Raw genomic sequence first — 20,603 nt, 5'->3', positions numbered from 1 at the left:
CATATACATGTGTTTGTATTAATCCTTGTCTATATTGAATTAAGTTCAACTATTAACAGATGTATGTTGATTATGTGCACAAGGGCACTGAGGCCTATTGTAAAATCAAGATAAATATGCCCGGGCAGAAATGTATTACCGAAACTATCGCTAGGATATCAATCGATGAACAGATCCGGTCAAAGCTCTATTGGACATTCTATTTTCCGATAAAATGTTCGAAAAAAAAAACAAAAACAAAAAAACCCAACATAATTCGCCAGGAAGAAAGTTCTGACCATCATTACGTATGCATATTTATACTTGATACTGTTCCGAGACTACTAGAACAAAATTATTATTAAGAGTACAAAACTTACCATATTACCAGCATTTTTTATTTGGGTTAATATTTTATACTGGAATAAATACAAGTCAAGCTGAAATCTTCACCCAAATATTTGGTCAAAACGTCGCGAATTGGTTAGAGTACAATAGTATAAGTAGGTCACGCTAACATGTTTGGATTTTGTAATACGAAGCCTGATGGTATCCGAGTGGTGTGGGCTGGTGATTAGATTTTAATTCGACCTTTACAAGTCTCAAACCATAGCTCAACGATAGTGTATACAAGACAAAATTACCGGTACGTCAAAATCAGATCGGCCATTTTTAAAAGAGACGTCTGGCGTGGATCCAGCGTTCTTATACATTGTAATGGGTCATGGACAAAGAATTCGATCTAAGATTGTAGGCATGGCTGACACATACAGGTAAATGCCTACCTGTATTTACCTGTGTTATACCCAACACATACCTATACATTTTAAATTCCTCGCCATTATGAAGTGTTAGCACTGGCGTTTACACTAATGACAAGTATAGGGGATTGGCCCTGGCATAGCTTTGATGCTGAATATAATTCTAGGTGAAATTAATTTATCAGACGGATCTGGAATTACAAACTGTGGATTTACAAAATTTATTGATAGCTACGGATAAGTGGAACTATATGGATGTATTGAGTGGCCTCAGGAGGGGCTCGGCTATGCCCCTATATGGCCATATTTCTGGTGACAGAACGTCCTGTTTAGGTGATGTGTCTCCAAAACCTGTCTCAAACATCAGCTATGTTTCAATTACTGGTGGGGATTACGATCCAAAGGAATCCTATATTTCTAAACAAAGGTAACCTTGGTTTCTATTGAGTTTCAGTTCGTACCGTTAGTTAGCTTATTATTGTTATTATTATCTAGAAACTGTATATGATTTCTACCAAATGTTTAACTATATTTACACGGTCCAGGGGAACCCAATCTGCTCCTCAACCTCACCCCAGCCCTAACCCTCACCCTCAACCCTAACCCTCACCCTAATCCTCATCCCAACCCTAACCCTTACCCCAACCCTAACCCTCACCCCAACCCTGACCCTCACCCCAACCCTAACCCTCACCCCAACCCTAACCCTCACCCCAACCCTGACCCTCACCCCAACCCTAACCCTCACCCCAACCCTAACCCTTACCCCAACCCTAACCCTCACCCCAACCCTGACCCTCACCCCAACCCTAACCCTCACCCCAACCCTTATCCCAACCCTCACCATCACCTTAACACTCACCCTCAACCTCACCCCAACCCTAACTCTCACTCTCACCCCAACCTCCAACCTCACCCTTACCCTCACCCTCACCCTCAACCTCACCCCAAACCTCACCCCAACCCTCACTCTATCCGCCACCCCAGTCATGTGATAACATCACGTGAATGGATGATTCTTACGACGAAATCCCGTTAAATGATGGTGACCCATTGATATCACCAGGAGCGTAATGGTGTAAATAAAGTCAGGTAGTTGACATATACAGGTATATTGTAAATATGATAAAGCATGAATGTGTGGTTACTGAAATACCCTAATGGCACAGGGACCTGCTAATTTGTTACAGTCTAGATATATTTTTACCTACCCTTGTCACAGGGACGTGATTATTTGTTCAGTCTAGATATAGTTTTACCTATCTTTGTCACAGGGACATGAGTATTTGTAGTTGTATTACACATGTTCAGACGTTTTGTTAGGCTAGATTAACATCAAATAAAATGGCATCCCTTGGTGTTCATCATATCAGTTTTACATCAATATCAATTCATTGTCATTGCAGGAGTTCAAGGGTAGACGACAGACGACAGTTGCCACAACGGCCAAGTATGGACTCTTCCGGTAACGACAGCGAGGAAACGGACGTGACGTCAGGCTCCACATCAAACCAAAATAACCTAAGTTTGGACCAAATCAGTACCATGACATTGGACGAGTTCAAGAGTCTCTTAAATAATGCATTATCAGTTCCGAATGGCAACACTTCGGAAGGAAGTCTAGACTCACCGAGATCTCAAAGCAGTACGGACAGTTTTAAACACGCACACACAGGACGTTCAAATAAGAAACCACCACTAGCTGAGACAACCCAGAAATATAGAGCGTGGTCAAATAGAAAAGACGCTCCAAGAAGTTTCGATACAGGGAACAGTGCTAGCAGACAGGAAAAAATACTCAAATCGACCCAATCGTCAGACGAGTATTACGAACTCGATAGACCGCCTAGAAAAACGTCTGCGGTCACAAGACCGAAAACACCAGTCAGTTCTGTCCCTAGACCGAAAACCCCAGTCAGTTCTGTCCCTAGACCGAAAACACCAGTCAGTTCTGTCCCTAGACCGAAAACACCAGTCAGTTCTGTCCCTAGACCGAAAACACCAGTCAGTTCTGTCCCTAGACCGAAAACACCAGTCAGTTCTGTCCCTAGACCGAAAACGCCGGTGAGTGTCAATTCTGTGTCAAGACCAAAGACACCTACAAGTCAGTTCCGGTCAACAATGCCAGTGACTGTTTCTAGACCGACTACCGGGAGTGTACCTCGACCTTCACCGGGGGTCACGCGACAGGCGAGTGGGTCATCGAGTACTGGACGACCTAAAACGCCAACAAGATTTCAAAACAGTTGCGTAGAATCAGCAAATAGTTCGAAAGGAAACGTTACAAGACATGTGTACGACACCAAACCTGAACAACGTTCAAATTCACTGAACAGAACATTTGGAGAACAATCAAGGAATGAATTGCGTTCAAGTTCTCTGATTGGGCTAGCGAGTGATGAACACAACGATAACTGTATAAATGAATCTGGCACCAGAACTTCTAAAAGTGATTTGTTCTCCGATATCCCTAGTTCTAGAAGTGAAAGAATCGCTGAGATCCGCGCTCGTTTGGCCGCGAGTCGATATGGAACGGATTCATGCAGCGTTACATCTACAGCGCAACTTACGAGTTCAAAAAGCGCGCAATACCGTAAGGAAAGTTTCGATTCTACAACACATGTTACTCCAAAACCCGAACAAACGTCACCTAATGTGAGTTATATATCAATTACCAGTGAAGTTGCTGCGGAAGCTGAGTCAAGTCAGGACACATATTTCTCAAAAACATATGAAGCTATGAGACAGATGAGTTTGGGTAGTATTGCTCCAAAACCAGTGACAAATTCCGGAAGTGACTTTTCGTTAAGTGTGAGGTCAGAAGGAAGTTACCAAAGTTCCTCCGTAGAGCACAGTTACGGGTCATCCCGTCAAAGTTCACTATCAAGTGTAGATTCGTCACCAAAAGAGGAATTAACGCCGGTACTGAAAGATAAAATTAGCAGGACAAAAAGTCTCGAAGACAACCCTATCAAAAAGGCACAGTCTGCTGTGGGAGATGAAATTCCTACCGTATCTAATATGAATTCTCCCGAGGAGAGGTTAGTGCGACCATCCACCCCGGCTCGCCCCTCCACACCATCTCTCATCCCACGACCGTGTACACCATTATCCAGTTTAAAAGACTCGATCAATATCTTGGAGAAACAGCCGGCGTATGCCGGTCAGAATCATGTGTCGCAAACAAATAGCGGCCGACCGCCTACGCCACGAAAAGCTACGATATTAGCTAAATCTCCCTCATCAGCAAACACAACCAAGACTTCTAATGCAAGCAATAACAATTCCTATACAAAAATGTTCCTTGCAAAACGGTCCTCCACCCCCGGGCCCACCCCAAATAACGCTTCTATAACGATTCCACGCAGATCGCGAACTCCTGGTCCCGGAGACAGAGACAGGAGCTTCAGCATGCCATCGCAAATGTCGAACACAGATACTCCAACTGATAGTTGTGGTAACAGCACGGAGGATCTGCTACGAGCTCGAAAGGTTTCACAGAGTTTCGTCGCGCAGAGGAGGACGCGCACGCCCAGCATTGAACACCGCTCTCTGAGCGAGGAGAATTCTGTTGAAGGAGAAACAGTTTTAACCGTAAACAGGTCAAGTGGAAGACATGTCTTGTCGGTATGCGACGCAAAAGAGACTAAGACAACTCGGTCAAATGGAGGCCGTATTATAGCAAGAGCGGCGTCGGCATCTCAAAACCAGAAACCGCCTTCCGATATGGACAGATCAAGATCACGTGCACGAACTGTGACATCAACTTCCCAATCTCCTCGAATGCGACCACGTAGCGTCGACCCAGAATCTGCAGCCTCGAGAAAGGCAGAGGAAAACGTTCTTGTAGTTCAGCGAGGCAAGAATGGTTCTCATTTGGTGAGTAATAGGACGGAGGCCTGGGTCGAATCCGCCGCTATAAACACAAAGGTAAAAACCTCGACCAAATCTGTTCCTGCAAAGTCGGTGTATAGACGCTGCAAAACGCCTAACCCGCGAGATATTCATGAACATGAGCTAGAGTCGCGCCCCCTGGAGGAGATCAAAGCGGCGCTGTCTCTCCCAATCAATGGCTTGAAAGAGGTAGACCTCGATGACCTTGATGCTCCACCAGAGGACGCTGATGCGTATGCTAAGATGGACGAACTATTCCGACGGCTGAAGGCCAAGGAGCTCAGAGCATCTGTCAACGAGACTCCCGGTGGCCACGGTTACCTGACGAAGAAAGTTACTACCGAACAGGACGACTCGGATGTTGCTAGTGGCGACGTATGTTCTCTTGACAGCAATGAAAACGTAAAACGGAAAAGTTCAAAGTCGTCATATAAAAGTACATCATCAACTAGTAACCGTGGTTCAGCAGTCTCAACTCCATCTCAACCAAAACCCCCATCAGTTGCACAAAAGGATTCAGAACACCAGTTGACAAGGGCCAACTCAATGCCACCGCGGCCAACCACTCCCACGCGTTCTTCCATCTCACGAAAGTCAAGTTCTAATAGTGTACATTCTGCGCCTGCACCGGAAACAAATATCAAACGTAGTATGTCGGACCATACAAGCATGTTGGTGTCGAAAATTAAGGAGCTTATCAATACGAAACCGAGGAAGGACGAAAAAACTGGACCTAGATCCAAAATCCCAGCACCGAAGTCACTATCCGCAGTAGGGAAATCAAAATCTGTTTCCAATTTAACATCCACTTCCAATTTTGAAAATATTTCTCAAAATAAAGTGATTTCAAATGGGGATTTGTCACAGACATACGAGTTTAGTGATGACGTATGTGGTGAAATATCAAAATATTCTTCCCATGATCAGTTTGATTATGACGGTAGCATGGGCACGATTCGGAACGGTACAGAAACGCCGGTTCCAAAATTATCCACTCCTCTGACAACAGGAAGGAAAGAGTTTCTGAATAATCAAAGAGAGAACACTCGGACACTTGTCCGGGCAGTATCTATAGGGAGTCTGTCCACTTCGTCTAACACCTTGTCATGTAACATCTGTGACGACGACGAGTTTGTGTGAGGTTTAGACACTTGCGTTATATTAAATTGTTAAATTCCGGACTGTTCATTATAGCGATCACTGCTGTTGAACGCTTTCCCGCTTGTGTTGTGTCACTTTTGAAGGAAACCAAACTGTGGTTCTTTAAGATGAATCATCACTTGTTGCCATGCTCTAAGAGCTACAAACCATTAGGACGTGTCATGTTGGTACTGAAAGAAACAAAAGCATTATATACTTATCCCAACGTCTTTTAGTATTGTTTAGACTTTAAAGGGATATTTTGCACACGACTGACTGTTCTGTACCGTTTGAGAGCTCATTCGAATGACTTTTAATGCTATTGTCAGCTTCAACATATCTATTCTGTGGTCATTTGGGGCAAGCGGAATCAGAATATCCCCGGCCAGTAAAGAATTAGACAGTGTAAATGCAGGTTCACTCGATGATATATCTTATATATAGTACTGGATATAGATGTGTGTATGCTGTTCACTTAGGATTTCTGCTTGGGTCGCATTTTCATTGCTTCATCAAACTTACTTCAAAACGATTTTAAAATGTATACATATATGTCACAAGATTAACATATGCAGATACTTTTGTACAATTATTTTATTAGATTGTGCGGCATATACCTTAAACCATTCTATATAAAGCCCCCCCCCCCCCCCCCCCCCCCAAAAAAAAACAAAACTTAAAAGAAAAAGAAAAAAAAAGAAAAGAAGGCCAAACCAATACAACAAAGCATTGTAATGTAACGCTAACACCCGTAACACAATCCTGAATGTCAAATATTAAAGACTATCTTTGTTTATTAATCGCCTGTTGGTTAGAATTAAGATGCAATATATCCATGCCAATCATTATCCCCAATGAACTTCAGAATTGAACTAACTTTGGAGGAAGTTTGAACACTAGTAGTGGTTGTGTAGTAGTGTAGACCCAGAACATTCCAGGCTATTTATTCCTTAGAGTATTTAAGTATATTTTTAAGTTTACGATTTTCTACTTATTTGATGTCACAGCAGATTTTAGCAGATTTTCCGACAGGTTACACTTTTGCCGGAATCACCCGATGTCTTACGATTGTAATCGAATGTAGTTCATTCTTGTCATGTGTCATTAGCAGATCGCTAAGTAAGGCCATTGCATCAATAGCACCGCGGGCTTTAATTTTAAGCAGATCTTGTAACTTGATTAAGTCAAAATGTACCACTTCTATTGTTTTTCTATAAAGATCGAACCAAAAACAGGTACGACTTATTCTTCACCGAAATGAATAAGGGGAAAATGTGGTCGAGTGGAGAAGTGGATTTGCTGGACGTCTGAACTTCGCCTTAAAACATAACATTGTTGTTAGATGTCTTCCACAATCAGAGCTCCTTCGCACCCAGTTTCTATGTTTGAACGCCGTATTTCCATAGCATTGCCCAAACCCAAGTTGACGGCGGGTAATGCAAATTATTAGAATTCATGTCAGTACATTATGAATATGTTTAATTTTCAACAGAAATCCCAGTAACTTGGCTAAATAAGTTCGGAATAACAAGATGTCTCTTAACGCCCGGACTGTATATATGGGTCATCTCTATCATCCGGACTCCAGCAGTTCAACTTATGGGTTCACGCTTCTCCTCACGAAATGTCTTGATTAACGCGAATTCAATGAATTTGTGCCTCTTTAACATACATTACCTTTCTGAACAACTTGAATTTAATGTTGAGCACTTAAAATGTAACAAAGCGACATGTATTGATTTATCCTTAGAAGAAATACATCGGTTGTAATTTTCCTATTTTAATTAAAAAGGAATATGTCCAGTTTGTGTGTGATATTAGAGTCATTCCAGTCAGGGTTAAGATATTTTATTTAAATTTTAAATCACTTTTTACCTTCAATATGATTTTCAGTTTTCATGGTCATTAAAACTGTAAGTGACCAATGTGACACTAACGGTTTATTTAATATTATTTTTTTTACATGGATGCAAGTTGCAGTATTAATACTGAATTCCGTATTTTGGAAATGTTTTCACCATATACGCCCTATGCTAAATTTTACTAAAACCAGCTATTTCAGTATTTCAAGAGCTGGGGCACTTTCACCCATGTATGTCTAATTTCACTAGATCAATCATTGTCGATTTTGTTTGCAATTTTATCTTAAAAGCAGCAATATATTTTTTGTAACATATGGATTATGACAAAATTACAAAAAAATATATTTGATTGAAGATGATAGAAACTATACCCGAATGATGATATAATATATAAACCAATACCGTAGTTCTTTCTAATTGCAATTTACACCGGGAAACCTCTGATCACGGGACACACTCATGCGGTGCTCCAATCTCTATATGTAAATGGGCCGCGAAAAAAATATGTCATGCACGCATGCGCATACCTGTTGGTTTGAAGAATGGCGGACTGGCAGTTAAGCCACACATCAGTAGCCGAAAAGTCAATCAGACGTACTGGTTTCTACTACGAAGGCAAAGGAAAAGATTTAGTAAAATAGCAACATCATCTACGACATACAACCTTATACAGTTCGACAAAACTTAGATTAAACGTGAAAAGCCACCATGAATCGGTAGTGAATCTTCTCGGCATTTAATAAACCAACTTTCTGTTTATCGTCCCGGGATGTAACTCGGCGCAGGTTTGTTTGACGTTCTATTTTAGATGTTTATTAAATATTTTACTATTAATTTTTGACGTAACATTTCGGATTTGATGGCAATTAAACAAGAAAAATTTAATTTGATATTTATCAACTAAAACACAGGCTTTAACTGTGTGTTCTATTTGAATTATTTTCTACTATATAGAATAAGTAATAAATTAATTGAAGACGTCTGAATTCAAGTGAATATGTAGGAAAGGTCTTGTATTGAGTACGAAGCAACAAATGACCCACGGAAGTCCCAAGTTATCGTCCTTTATAGAAGGAAGTCCCCAGTTATCGACCTTTATAGAAGGAAGTCCCCAGTTATCGTCCTTTATAGAAGGAAGTCCCCAGTTATCGACCTTTATAGAAGGAAGTCCCCAGTTATCGTCCTTTATAGAAGGAAGTCCCCAGTTATCGTCCTTTATAGAAGGAAGTCCCCAGTTATCGTCCTTTATAGAAGGAAGTCCCCAGTTATCGTCCTTTATAGAAGGAAGTCCCCAGTTATCGACCTTTATAGAAGGAAGTCCCCAGTTATCGTCCTTTATAGAAGGAAGTCCTCAGTTATCGTCCTTTATAGAAGGAAGTCCCCAGTTATCGTCCTTTATAGAAGGAAGTCCCCTGTTATCGTCCTTTATAGAAGGAAGTCCCCAGTTATCGTCCTTTATAGAAGGAAGTCCCCAGTTATCGTCCTTTATAGAAGGAAGTCCCCAGTTATCGTCCTTTATAGAAGGAAGTCCCCAGTTATCGTCCTTTATAGAAGGAAGTCCCCAGTTATCGACCTTTATAGAAGGAAGTCCCCAGTTATCGTCCTTTATAGAAGGAAGTCCCCAGTTATCGTCCTTTATAGAAGGAAGTCCCCAGTTATCGTCCTTTATAGAAGGAAGGTATCTCTGTTTATAAGGGAGTATGGCATCATCAACGCCTGCTCTAACGGTCCCTTACTAGTTTAATGGCACTTCTTCAAACCTTTCTGCATATATATTTTTCCCCACAAAAATATCTTGAAGATAGTTTTGAGAGAAATAACTGTACAACCATTGCTTCTCTACAATTTTCTCTACGATATGAAATAAACGTTTGTTATTCCCCAACGAGATCTCCCGTTCCTCATCCTACCTTCCTTACTATCATACAGATATTTCCTCATTAAGATCCACCGCTTCAACAATCCGCCATTTTCTCATACGGTTCTCAACCAAATATTTAGGAAATCGTGAATGTCCTTTAGTAGGTGGTGTTGAAATGTGAGTTTTATTCTTAAATGTATGGCTGCGATTTCGTTAAACACACATACATCATGAATATTCATAAAAATATGCATTATATATGTATATAAGTTATATGAGAGAGAGAGAGAGAGAGAGAGAGAGAGAGAGAGAGAGAGAGAGAGAGAGAGAGAGAGAGAGAGTCGTGTGTCAATATATTACGCCTATCTGTGATTCCTGTATCTATTTATTTCGCACATACATTTGTAATTATATGCAAAACTGTATACACTTTCTGTGAAATCAACTGATGACATAAAAGTGTTTATTATATCGTCAATTTTATTTATCTTTATTAATAAGTAATATACCTCAGCAATGTGAGTCGCTTCAATTCTCGAGTAGAAACATTTGCTGTAGGCCTTCAGCGAAACATTTCTTTCAATTTGTCAGAAACGTTGAAAGAAATTCCAGGCCATGAAAATAACTTGTATTACAACAGATACACAAATGCACTGTATAGCATTACACTCATCTTAACATAACCTACAAACACATACACTATATATATAATACATAACTTAGCATTATCTATAACAAATACACATTATATGTAACAAATATCTTAAGATGATATATAACAGATACACTCGTACACTGTATATCTACATCCTTATCTTAACATTATTTACAACAGATACACTCGTACACTGTATATCTACAACCTTATCTAGCATTGTCTACAACAGATACACTCGTACACTGTATATCTACACCCTTATGTTTACATTGTCTACAACAGATACACTCGTACACTGTATATCTACACCCTTATCTAACATTGTCTACAACAGATACACTCGTACACTGTATATCTACACCCTTATCTAACATTGTCTACAACAGATACACTCGTACACTGTATATCTACACCCTTATCTTAACATTATTTACAACAGATACACTCGTACACTGTATATCTACACCCTTATGTTTACATTGTCTACAACAGATACACTCGTACACTGTTTATCTACACCCTTATGTTTACATTGTCTACAACAGATACACTCGTACACTGTATATCTACACCCTTATCTAACATTGTCTACAACAGATACACTCGTACACTGTATATCTACACCCTTATGTTTACATTATCTACAACAGATACACTCGTACACTGTATATCTACACCCTTATCTAACATTGTCTACAACAGATACACCCGTACACTGTATATCTACACCCTTATCTAACATTGTCTACAACAGATACACTCGTACACTGTATATCTACCCTTATCTAACATTGTCTACAACAGATACACTCGTACACTGTATATCTACACCCTTATCTAACATTGTCTACAACAGATACACTCGTACACTGTATATCTACACCCTTATCTAACATTGTCTACAACAGATACACTCGTACACTGTATATCTACACCCTTATGTTTACATTGTCTACAACAGATACACTCGTACACTGTATATCTACACCCTTATGTTTACATTGTCTACAACAGATACACTCGTACACTGTATATCTACACCCTTATCTAACATTGTCTACAACAGATACACTCGTACACTGTATATCTACACCCTTATGTTTACATTGTCTACAACAGATACACTCGTACACTGTATATCTACACCCTTATGTTTACATTGTCTACAACAGATAAACTCGTACACTGTATATCTACACCCTTATCTAACATTGTCTACAACAGATACACTCGTACACTGTATATCTACACCCTTATCTAACATTGTCTACAACAGATACACTCGTACACTGTATATCTACACCCTTATGTTTACATTGTCTACAACAGATACACTCGTACACTGTATATCTACACCCTTATCTAACATTGTCTACAACAGATACACTCGTACACTGTATATCTACACCCTTATGTTTACATTGTCTACAACAGATACACTCGTACACTGTATATCTACACCCTTATGTTTACATTGTCTACAACAGATACACTCGTACACTGTATATCTACACCCTTATGTTTACATTGTCTACAACAGATACACTCGTACACTGTATATCTACACCCTTATGTTTACATTGTCTACAACAGATACACTCGTACACTGTTTATCTACACCCTTATCTAACATTGTCTACAACAGATACACTCGTACACTGTATATCTACACCCTTATGTTTACATTGTCTACAACAGATACACTCGTACACTGTATATCTACACCCTTATCTAACATTGTCTACAACAGATACACTCGTACACTGTATATCTACACCCTTGTTTACATTGTCTACAACAGATACACTCGTACACTGTATATCTACACCCTTATCTAACATTGTCTACAACAGATACACTCGTACACTGTATATCTACACCCTTATCTAACATTGTCTACAACAGATACACTCGTACACTGTATATCTACACCCTTATCTAACATTGTCTACAACAGATACACTCGTACACTGTATATCTACACCCTTATGTTTACATTGTCTACAACAGATACACTCGTACACTGTATATCGACACCCTTATCTAACATTGTCTACAACAGATACACTCGTACACTGTATATCTACACCTTATCTAACATTGTCTACAACAGATACACTCGTACACTGTATATCTACACCCTTATGTTTACATTGTCTACAACAGATACACTCGTACACTGTATATCTACACCCTTATCTAACATTGTCTACAACAGATACACTCGTACACTGTATATCTACACCCTTATCTAACATTGTCTACAACAGATACACTCGTACACTGTATATCTACACCCTTATCTAACATTATCTACAACAGATACACTCGTACACTGTATATCTACACCCTTATGTTTACATTGTCTACAACAGATACACTCGTACACTGTATATCTACACCCTTATCTAACATTGTCTACAACAGATACACTCGTACACTGTATATCTACACCCTTATGTTTACATTGTCTACAACAGATACACTCGTACACTGTATATCTACACCCTTATCTAACATTGTCTACAACAGATACACTCGTACACTGTATATCTACACCCTTATCTAACATTATCTACAACAGATACACTCGTACACTGTATATCTACACCCTTATCTAACATTGTCTACAACAGATACACTCGTACACTGTATATCTACACCCTTATGTTTACATTGTCTACAACAGATACACTCGTACACTGTATATCTACACCCTTATGTTTACATTGTCTACAACAGATACACTCGTACACTGTATATCTACACCCTTATCTAACATTGTCTACAAGAGATACACTCGTACACTGTATATCTACACCTTATCTAACATTATTTACAACAGATACACTCCTACACTGTATATCTACATCCTTATCTAACATTATTTACAACAGATACACTCGTACACTGTATATCTACACCCTTATCTTAACATTATTTACAACAGATACACTCGTACACTGTATATCTACATCCTTATCTTAACATTATTTACAACAGATACACTCGTACACTGTATATCGACACCCTTATCTAACATTATTTACAACAGATACACTCGTACACTGTTTATCTACACCCTTATGTTTACATTGACTACAACAGATACACTCGTACACTGTATATCTACACCCTTATCTAACATTGTCTACAACAGATACACTCGTACACTGTATATCTACACCCTTATGTTTACATTATTTACAACAGATACACTCGTACACTGTATATCTACACCCTTATGTTTACATTATTTACAACAGATACACTCGTACACTGTATATCTACACCCTTATGTTTACATTGTCTACAACAGATACACTCGTACACTGTATATCTACACCCTTATGTTTACATTGTCTACAACAGATACACTCGTACACTGTATATCTACACCCTTATGTTTACATTGTCTACAACAGATACACTCGTACACTGTATATCTACACCCTTATCTAACATTGTCTACAACAGATACACTCGTACACTGTATATCTACACCCTTATGTTTACATTATCTACAACAGATACACTCGTACACTGTATATCTACACCCTTATCTAACATTGTCTACAACAGATACACTCGTACACTGTATATCTACACCCTTATGTTTACATTGTCTACAACAGATACACTCGTACACTGTATATCTACACCCTTATGTTTACATTGTCTACAACAGATACACTCGTACACTGTATATCTACACCCTTATCTAACATTGTCTACAACAGATACACTCGTACACTGTATATCTACACCCTTATCTAACATTGTCTACAACAGATACACTCGTACACTGTATATCTACACCCTTATGTTTACATTGTCTACAACAGATACACTCGTACACTGTATATCTACACCCTTATCTAACATTGTCTACAACAGATGCACTCGTACACTGTATATCTACACCCTTATCTAACATTGTCTACAACAGATACACTCGTACACTGTATATCTACACCCTTATCTAACATTGTCTACAACAGATACACTCGTACACTGTATATCTACACCCTTATCTAACATTGTCTACAACAGATACACTCGTACACTGTATATCTACACCCTTATCTAACATTGTCTACAACAGATACACTCGTACACTGTATATCTACACCCTTATCTAACATTGTCTACAACAGATACACTCGTACACTGTATATCTACACCCTTATCTAACATTGTCTACAACAGATACACTCGTACACTGTATATCTACACCCTTATCTAACATTGTCCACAACAGATACACTCGTACACTGTATATCTACACCCTTATGTTTACATTGTCTACAACAGATACACTCGTACACTGTATATCTACACCCTTATCTAACATTGTCTACAACAGATACACTCGTACACTGTATATCTACACCCTTATGTTTACATTGTCTACAACAGATACACTCGTACACTGTATATCTACACCCTTATGTTTACATTGTCTACAACAGATACACTCGTACACTGTATATCTACACCCTTATCTAACATTGTCTACAACAGATACACTCGTACACTGTATATCTACACCCTTATCTAACATTGTCTACAACAGATACACTCGTACACTGTATATCTACACCCTTATGTTTACATTATTTACAACAGATACACTCGTACACTGTATATCTACACCTTTTAAATATTATTTACAACAGATGCACACATGCCTACATATCTACACACTTATCTTAACATTATCTACAACAGATACAGACTTACAATGCATATATACGGTATAGATTATATTAACATTATTTATAACGGATACGTACAGACATTGTATATTTTTACATTGATATTAACATTATCTACAACAGATACACAAATACAATGTATATATATACACTTATCTTAACAACAGCTATAACAGATAAAAATTCATGCATAACACAGCGCTACACCATTTTGATTACGGTTAAATGTCTTTTGTATATATATGATTAAGTAGTGGATACTATTCTGATATACTATATATTTATATTTTATATCTTGTTGAGAAACATGTAACTTTTAGTAATTGTTAAAAAATCTACTACTGTTGTGTAATGATATTGAACAAAATCCTGGTCCTCTGCTCAATCTCCAAATTTCTCATCTGAATATAAGATCGATTAGGAATAAATTAGACATAATAGATAATGAACTCTCTGAAAATGATATAATTTGTCTTACAGAAACCCATCTTTCCCCGCTAATATCAGACAATGACCTGATTTTAGACAGTTTTAATCATTTTTATCGAAGGGATAGACAGGTAGGATTTGGAGGTGGAATTATTATACATTTGTATATACAAAATATACTGTGGTCATTACGCGTAGAAGAGATCTGGAGTGTGAAGATATTGAAATTATTTGGTTAAAGTTATAAGTCAATGACCATAAGTTACTATTAGGTTGTATTTATAGACCAGAATCCAATGTAGAACACTGGAAAAAACTAGATGACATGTTTGATACAGTTTTTGATGATAATGCTACTGATGTAGTTATAACTGGTGATATTAATGTAGATATGTTAAACCTTCAGCCACACTCTCATCTAGGCCAATTACTAACAAAATATAATCTAAGCAGTTTTATTAATGAACCCACTCGAATTACTCCTACCTCTTCTTCTTCTATTGACATTGTTCTATCTAATAACAATTATCTAATAAGGGACACCATTGTTCTTGCTCCTATTTGTAGTGAGCATTGTCTTATTAATTTTAGTATATCATATTCAGTGTATAAACAAATTACATATAAGAAAACGATATATGAATATGTCGTGCTGACATTGATAGGATAAATGATAATATAAGTAATATTGACTGGATCTCTTTATCACAAAATAATGATGTAAATGAATTTAGTAATATTTTAGTTAAAACAATTAATACGCAAATACATGATTATGTGCCTCAGAAAATAGTAACAGTGAGACCAAATAATAAGCCTTGGTTTACTAATATGATATTATTGAAAATATTGATCTAATTAGAGAAACAAAAAATCAATACCTCATGAAACTTGAAGCATCATTAAATAAAAAAAAACACTTGCCTCCAGATAAGTGGTGGAAAATAGCTAAATCTCTATTACAAAAATGATAACAAGCAATCTTCTATTCCCCCCTGAAACATAATGATTCTTTTCTTCAGCACCAATTTGAAAAGGCAGAATGCCTTAACACTTATTTTTCTTCAATTTCTACTTCTTCTAATGACCTTGAACCTCTTCCTCCTGAATTTCCTTTAAAAATTTACAACATTGTATTTACTCAACAGGCCATCAATGTTCAACTTTCCACTGTAAATGAAAAGAAACCCGCTGGTCCTGATGAGTTAGCCCCCAAATTTATCAAACTAATAACACCCTCTATTACTCTTCCCCTTACCCTTCTTTGCAACAAAACTATGAACACTGGTTCTATTCCTTTATCACGGAAAACAGCTAACATCAACGCTATACACAATGGAAAAAGTGACGCAAATGATGTTTCAAATTATCGTCCTGTTTATATTTTTCTAATTTGATGGAAATGCTTGATGATATATCTTGAGTTGAAAGATATCGGTTGCCGAGAAACGTAATCACTGATATCCTCAATACCATTTCTCCGAACATATCTCCTGGCACCAAGCGTTCTCACGCAGTGTCACCAGTTACACAGGTTCTCGTTGCATTAAGATATTATGCTAAAGGTGGGTTCTTGTCTGAAGTCGGCGACTTGCATGAGGTCAGCAGGTCAACAGCATGTCGATGTCTTTTACAAATCAGATCTTTGTTCATTATGCTCATTTGATAATATTACCGTCGTCTGCAGTAGAAATCCATGCTATTAAGGAAGGATTCCATGGAATTACCGGAATGCCGAATGTTGTGGGGGCGATCGACGGAACTCTGGTTCCTGTTCAAACACCGATCTTAGACGAACATGTCTACGTTTGCAGAAAAGGATATCATGCCATAAATGTACAAGCTATTTGTACTCACTCCATGAAGTAAGTCATTATGAGTGTCCGAGTAAACAAACCATGCTTATCGCGCCTAGATTCTTTTTGTGAACGAGAGTGACGTCCCCTATGTTGATGATAATGAAATATTTTGAGAAACCAAAAAACGGAGCAGGAAACAATCGTTGATAATTTAGGGATATAATTATTTTGTCATCTGCAGTCAGTGATAAACCATGTTAATTATTTTTTTAAAACTCCATTCAGTCATTGTTAAATCAGTCATATACCCCCTTTTTTAACAATATTATAGTGTTAAATAATAATAATCATCATCATCATCGTTATGCAAGGTAAGCGATGTGGGTTTTTGCCTATTTAATTCAGATATTTATTTAAATAGAGATAACTGATATCTGCATTTTAAATATGAATATAAATATCTGTATTTAATTACAGTTTATCTATTTAAATACAATGTCTCAATTTCAATTATTTCTATTTATTTGATAAATAGCTATATTTTTTTTTTAAATGAAGATATCTCTAATTTGAATAAATATCAATTAATTTAATAGAAAATGCAGATTCATTTATCACTATATTAGAGAAAACAGATATCCAAAATACAGATACAATGTACCTGTTTTATACATAAATACAGATATCTGCTGTTTTAATCAGTTAATAAAAATAACACTGAAAAATAAAATATCTAAAATAAATGGGTAAAAACACAAACGGCTTGCCATAATTATATTGTCACCATCACACCATCATCATATATATAGTGACTAAATAGGATTTAAAACAAATCATCATTGTTGTCATCATCAACACCACAATCAAGTGATTTCATCATGACAAAGTACAAAAAAGGACAATATCGGCTGGATACAATATTAGCAATATTGTTTTCTCAGATTCATTAATGTCATCTGCAAGTGGCCCGGATCTGTCCATGACAGTTTTATTCTGACTAACAGTGAAGTGGGCGATATAATGGAACAGCAGATGAATGGATGGCTGTTGGGTGACTCAGGGTACCTTTTGAGGCCATAGCTTTTAACACCAGTTGGCATTCCTACAACTAGAAGTGAAGAGAATTAGGTCAAACTGAACCCAGTTGGATACATGTATACTTTACCAACACAATATATTATAAATATAGTATAAAAAACAGTACAACATGCTTGATTCACATTAACTTTATTCCACTGTTGTTTACCATAAAATCATGTTTTTTTCCTCATTGTTGTTTTCATATCAATATAACATGCGAAAAAAAGGCAGCCAGACCCAGTAGGCAAGGGATAATTAAAATTTCAATGGTGAACAACTTTGATGATGGCTTTATTGATGAAGACAGTTTGAAATAATTGATATATGTATGCAGGAATTTTTCAATATAACATACAAAATATAGATCTTTATTAATATATTGCAGGTACATATTTCTTAGTAGATGAATTACATTTCAATGTAGTATTGTATTGATTTAAAATAATATTTTGTACTATACATAGGACAATGTTACTTACCAAGGATGATGATGAGAAAATAACTAACTAATAATGTAAAAATCACATCAAATGACTATTATTTATTGACTAAAGTAAACTGTCATCACCAATTAAGTAGGCATAGTAATTGTGGTTAAATTCCATTGAAAATATTTATATATGTCATTATCATATTATATGATCATCTGGAAGATGGGCGTAATGTCCGATCAAACCTGATCCAACAACGATTTTAACTGTCAATTATCGTATGAGCATATTCAACAAAATATTCAGATCAACCTGTATCAGACCAAGTCAGTTACTCTTGTGGTCACACGTGTAATGTTCACAATTGGATTTTAATAGGCTCATCAGTTATTTATGAACTTGAGTTAATATGAATATACATTAATATGTTTTCCGTAAGCACTTAGTAATGCCAGATGGATTTTAGCAGAGAATATTACATTAATATTTTCAACAAGTAAAAAAGTTCATATACAAAATATTTATGTTTATCTTACTCACTACTTCAAGTCATTTTTTATCCCTTACACATCCCCATATATTAACATATGACTTTTACACACACTGTGATTCAGTGGTTGAACATGATGCAACAAAGAAGTTAAAGAATGGCAGAAGGATGCAGATGGATCTCAATTTCAAGGTATCTTATTTGATACAGCATCCTATACTAATGACATTGTCTACTTAAATGAAATTTAATGAAATATTTAAAAAGTTTGAAGGTCAAGTGTGGTAAAATATTTGATACATATATCCTAGCTACATCTAAAGAAATTGAATAATAGGAGAAAGTGACATAGTAGGTGAATTTTGAAATTTATTTTGACAAGCCAAAGACTCTAAAAGTGTCAAACGTTGCTTCTCCATCTCTAATTTGCTTTTTTCTATCTCCAGTCTCTCCCTTTCCATCTCCTTTCTTTCCCGCTCAATGCTGAGTCTCTCCTTTTCAGGATGAAGTCTTTCCGTCTCTATTTCCAGTAATGCTTTATTCGAATCTTAAACATTATTATTAAATTTAATACCTCACCAATTTGCCATTGACAGTGAAACAACATTAGTATTATGACCAGTGCCATACAGTAGGATATAAAATGGTAGATCAGTTTAATTTTCTTCCAAATACCTGGTATTTGTCTGTATAGTACTGGCCTTTAGGATTCTGTATTTTGAAGAAAACATGGTCAACTATATATAATTCCAATATCTATTCCTGGTACTGATAGATGATGTTAGCTTTTAAACCACAACTATTTGATATATTGACCACAGCTGGGACCTTGAGTGTAGGCCAAGTCAATTCATTAGAATATAATTTACTTTGTAGTCTGTAAAGAGCCATATCTATAACTATTACATCAGTCCCAATGAGGAAACTGTTCAAAATTTTATTTTGATAATAAAGCTAAATGAAAAATGAGATCATATTGACCAAAGATATGCTCACAAGGTCCAATGGTAATAAAACAGCAAATTAAGGACCAAAACTCTGTAAGTCATGACCAAATAGGTCCCATTGTTGAACTTGTCGGGGATCTTATAAATATAAGGCTGTATACCAAGTTTCATGAAATATCCGTTCATATTTACTGAAGTTATTGAGTTCACAAGTAAAAGGTACCAGACATGCACGGCCTTCGACCCAGGTGAAAGAACCACCAAGACACACAATTAGAAAAGCTGACAGATGAGTGACTAAAAATCTGACAGGTCAGTAAGGACTCCGTGTTGTGGGGATTTTCCAATATATATGGCCACATATATATATAAATTTTGGTCCTTAATTTGCTGTTTTATTACCATTGGACCCTGTGAGCATAATCATCTGCTAATATTGCTGAGGTAGACATTTGGCAATTTGAATTAATACATTGTTCATGTTCTATGATGTGACTTGTTGCCTTCCTTCATAGTTGTTGGGTTAAAAAAGTGTATAAAGGTCTGAATCTGAT

At 37.0% G+C, this 20,603-nt stretch overlaps 1 protein-coding gene across 1 annotated transcript in view; it reads left to right on the top strand.

The window, feature by feature from the left end:
* Positions 1–6,426, top strand: part of LOC117333056 (mucin-5AC-like) — a 141,832-nt gene extending 135,406 nt beyond the window's left edge. Inside the window, exon 5 of the mRNA XM_033892179.1 lies at positions 2,147–6,426. Coding sequence (XP_033748070.1) covers positions 2,147–5,774 — 3,628 coding nt within the window. The 3' untranslated portion in view covers positions 5,775–6,426. The remainder of the gene's footprint in view (positions 1–2,146) is intronic.
* The last annotated feature ends 14,177 nt before the right edge of the window (positions 6,427–20,603 follow it).

Source organism: Pecten maximus, chromosome 8 (genome assembly GCF_902652985.1).
Source record: "Pecten maximus chromosome 8, xPecMax1.1, whole genome shotgun sequence".
NCBI lineage: Eukaryota > Metazoa > Mollusca > Bivalvia > Pectinida > Pectinidae > Pecten > Pecten maximus.
This window is presented reverse-complemented; position numbering and strand designations above follow the sequence as displayed.